This window comes from Boleophthalmus pectinirostris, unplaced genomic scaffold (assembly GCF_026225935.1).
Source record: "Boleophthalmus pectinirostris isolate CB_2022bp ecotype Guang Dong unplaced genomic scaffold, ASM2622593v1 HiC_scaffold_9, whole genome shotgun sequence".
Taxonomy (NCBI): Eukaryota; Metazoa; Chordata; class Actinopteri; order Gobiiformes; family Gobiidae; genus Boleophthalmus; species Boleophthalmus pectinirostris.
In genome coordinates, this window is record NW_026571541.1 from 11,061,912 (window position 1) to 11,065,730 (window position 3,819).

General features: G+C 38.7%; 1 protein-coding gene across 1 annotated transcript; it reads left to right on the forward strand.

Annotated features, from left to right (window-relative positions):
• The first annotated feature begins 987 nt into the window (after positions 1 to 987).
• Positions 988 to 3,551, forward strand: kcne4 (potassium voltage-gated channel, Isk-related family, member 4). Its single transcript, XM_055147750.1, has 2 exons — positions 988 to 1,607; positions 2,174 to 3,551. The coding sequence occupies exon 2, from the start codon at positions 2,192 to 2,194 to the stop codon at positions 2,708 to 2,710; it is 519 nt and encodes a 172-aa protein (XP_055003725.1). The 5' UTR covers positions 988 to 1,607; positions 2,174 to 2,191; the 3' UTR covers positions 2,711 to 3,551.
• The last annotated feature ends 268 nt before the right edge of the window (positions 3,552 to 3,819 follow it).

The following is a 3,819-nucleotide window of genomic DNA, read 5'->3' on the forward strand; positions in this document are numbered from 1 at the left end:
CTCAGTATCTGACCCACTAACCTAAATGTTGGTACAGTACTTTGATACACGCCATATATGCATACTGCCATTGTGTCATTGTCCAAGACACACCAATAAAATATACCTTATCTACAAAGACTATAGAAAGTTATATTTAACACTAATCCACAATCAGTAGTAACAGTAGCACCTTCACTCGGATCATTTGGATAAGTTCAGCCCCGAAATTACCAATCTCTACTAAAAGCTAAAAGGCAATGGTTAAAAACTACCGCTTCATGACATCACAAAGTGAAACAGACCATTTTGAGCTTCGGAGATGTAAATAAACTAATAATAAAAGATTACTCAAATATGTGTGAATAAAACAAAATACATCTCCAGGTATGTTGCTGATGAGGTAACAACATTTTAACATGACTTAAAGCCCGCAAGAGTCAATTTTGCTTAATATAGGACTTTTAAAAGTGTAGTTATTATAAAGTGTTACCACAGATTAAAGGAGAAAGGACCCACTGGCTGGACTGCCGCCTAACCACTCTGATAATGTTCATCCGTATACTCTATAAATGATTAGTTGTTTTTGAATGTTAAATCAAGAAAATTTATTTATTTTTTTAAGAATGTCAAGTTGCTCTCTCTCAGTTTTTATGATAATCAAAGGAAACCATCTAAAGTGGAAAATGGGCTCTGTGCCTAAAGAGCTGTTATTGTTGCTCCTCCCCTGCTCTCCACTTCTCTCTGTCCTCCCCCGTGTCCCATCAGCTCTGATCACTACAACAATAAAACATATTTAAAAAACGGCCAGTGTTTCTTAAAATGTGATTCATGTTCCACTGAATTGACTCTTGTGAGCTTTAAGTAATGTTATAATGTTTCCTTCCTTGTTTCCTTGTAAAAACTGTAGTTGTGTTTTATTTCATTCACACGTTTCAGTAACCTCATTATTAGTCTGTTTACATCTTTAAAGCTCAAAATTGCTCTGTTCCACTTTGTGATGTCATGTTGTGGTATAGTTTTCAGGTTAGCAGAGAACTTTTACCTTTAGTTCAGTAGAGATTGACAATTCCGAGTCTGAAATAATTCTGGTGAAGGTTTTTGTCTGTAAGTTTTACATCATATGACATCACAAGGTGGAACAGAGTGTTTTTAACTCAGGCTATAAATATGCAGGGTTTGTGTGTTAAAGCAGCAAACAACACACAATTCTGGGTATGTTTTCGATGAGGAAACAACATTATAACAGATCAGAAAATAGCGCCATTTAATTACACAAATTTCAAAATCATTCTTTAGTCATGTTTTTTGTAGTGCAGCCTTTAGACTAGCCTTGGTGGTACTTGGGAGAACAAAATACAATGTTATTTAGTACTTACAGCCCTAGAAATCAAAATTAAAAGTTAAAAAGTAGAAAGCAAAATAGACCAGTGATAACTGGTTTGAACAGGGTCCTCCCTGCTCCCCCCTCCACAGCTCTGGACCAAGGGGGTGTGTCACATGACTGCTGACGTATTTACCCCCTGTATAAACCTCAGTGTGGTGTGAGAAAGAGGAGGCAGATTCTGAGACAGTCCTGAGAAAAACCAGGCCCCACAAACCACATGAGACCAGAGTTTTACTGACCGGTGAGTAACCAGAACAACTTATATTATATTTTATTATATTATATTATATTGCATTACATTTTATTACACATTATTATATTATACTGCAAAAACTAGCAAATGACTTGAATTTGGAATATTTATTTTATGTACACTAGACATGAGTTTCACCTTCCTTTAGATGCTACATTTTGCAAACTTTTTCAACATTTAAGACATGTAATATTTAGTTCTAAATTTTAAACCGCCACGGCAACTGTCCTAAAAATTCAACAGTCTGAATATGAGCATTATTTTAAACTAACACCTAAACAGGACCATGAACGCTCGCATTGATCACAGACTCCTGAAAATGTGTTGTTTAAATCTATTTAGCATTTTTCTTGAGTGTTTGCTTATGTGTGCATTGTGAACATTCTGCCATACACATACATGTAGAACCTTCCAGTGTCAATATATGTTTTACTTTTCTTATTATTTCCAGGGGTGTTTCTAGATCTGTAGGGGCCTTATGCTGCCTTTTTGGGGGGTCCATAACTGACAAATATATTTATTAATTTTAAATCTCTTATGTTTGAATTATCCAGGTCCATCGCCTTAACCCAATGGAGAACTCTACATCCACCCAACTTCACCTCCTCCAGCGCACCTCCACCCCGAACCACAGCGCTACTTCTGACGGAAACGCGTTCCTCTACATCCTCATCGTCCTCTCTTTCTATGGCTTCTTCCTGTCCGCCATCATGTTTGGATACTTCCGCTCAAAACGCAAAGAGAAGAGACGAACCAACATTTTCACCAAACTAGTTCACGATAAAGAAAAACGTGAATGGGGAGCTCTGCCCAAAAAGCATAGCCTAACTTTCCCCTCCTCCGTATCGGGACTGAACGGTCTGACTTTGCCATTTTGTAGTAACCATTCGGGGCATCTGGAGCGTTTGGGGGTGCACGGGATGTTCCCTTCTCCGCTGGCATGTGCACTGTGTACAGAGCAAAGCAGTGTTAGCTCACTCTGCTCATCGGCGGATACGAGAGTGGCTATAGAGGAGGAGCAGGACTGCTTTACAACAGAACCAGAAGGTGCCAAAGGAGGTGCGGGGAGTGCTGCAGACGATTCTGGATGAGACAAATGTGTGATAAAGTCCGGAAAAGAAGAGTTATGAGGAATAGTCAGTGTGTCTTTGGCCTTGAGGCTTGGACCACAGCACATACGCCGGAGTTTGAGTTGGCTTCAGCAGTGAGATCAGATGTCAACTTGCAACTTCAGATTTGCTGAACTTTTCTATTTCCAGCCCTTTTCACATTAAAGATGCACTATGTAACTTTTCTGGTGGTCTGCTTGTTTCGATTCAGATGCTATTCTTTTCTTAGAATGTTCCACAATATGACAATAAAAACATCTGTCATTTATTCAGTCACTGCAAGATAGATGTTTAATTGCAATAAAAAGAAGGAAAACAAATGTAACGGTGTAAGTAAAGGTGCTTGTCTCCATGGTGATAGAGATGTGTGGAACATTCCAGGCAGAGTTCTCCAACAGAAAAGTTACATAGTGCAGCTTTAACATCTGTCAGTGGACCAAAAAACATGTACTTTTTTGCTGTCATGATGATTGCCCCTCAAATATACCTGTACAAATGGAGAAAAGGTCAAAGTGCACCAGTCCCTCCGACCACCACCAACGCTCACCACATTTAGGCAATGTCGTGAAGTGTCTTGCCTAAGGACAGAGCTTGGTTGGAGCTGGAATCGAATCTCTGTGGGTTGATTCTCTGGACACTTTTGCCCTGATAATAGCTATGATGCTAAAAAGTCATTTGGATATTTTTCACTTCCCACTTTCGCCAGCAGAGGCCGACAGACTCTTTAATCCAATCTCTGCTTCGACCCTTCTGTGTTAATGGAGACTCAAGATAGATGTTGTAATGAAAAAATTAAAAAGAAAATGCAGACTGAGAGACAAGACATCTGATTTATGAACTTTTTTGCTTTGGCCTGGAGTTTTAATGCATCAAACCTGGAACAGACTTGAACTAATTTTGAATGAATGCACTTACAAAAGATATGATTTTTTTCCTCAACGATTTATTAAACTAATGTGTGATTTGTTTGCTTTGAGTGCCTTGTACACGATTTGAATGCTCACTTTGTAATGTAAAATGAGATTTGTAGAGTGATGGTGAATAAAAACATAAATGAAGCATGTTTTTCCTCTTGCTGTCACTAGGGGCCA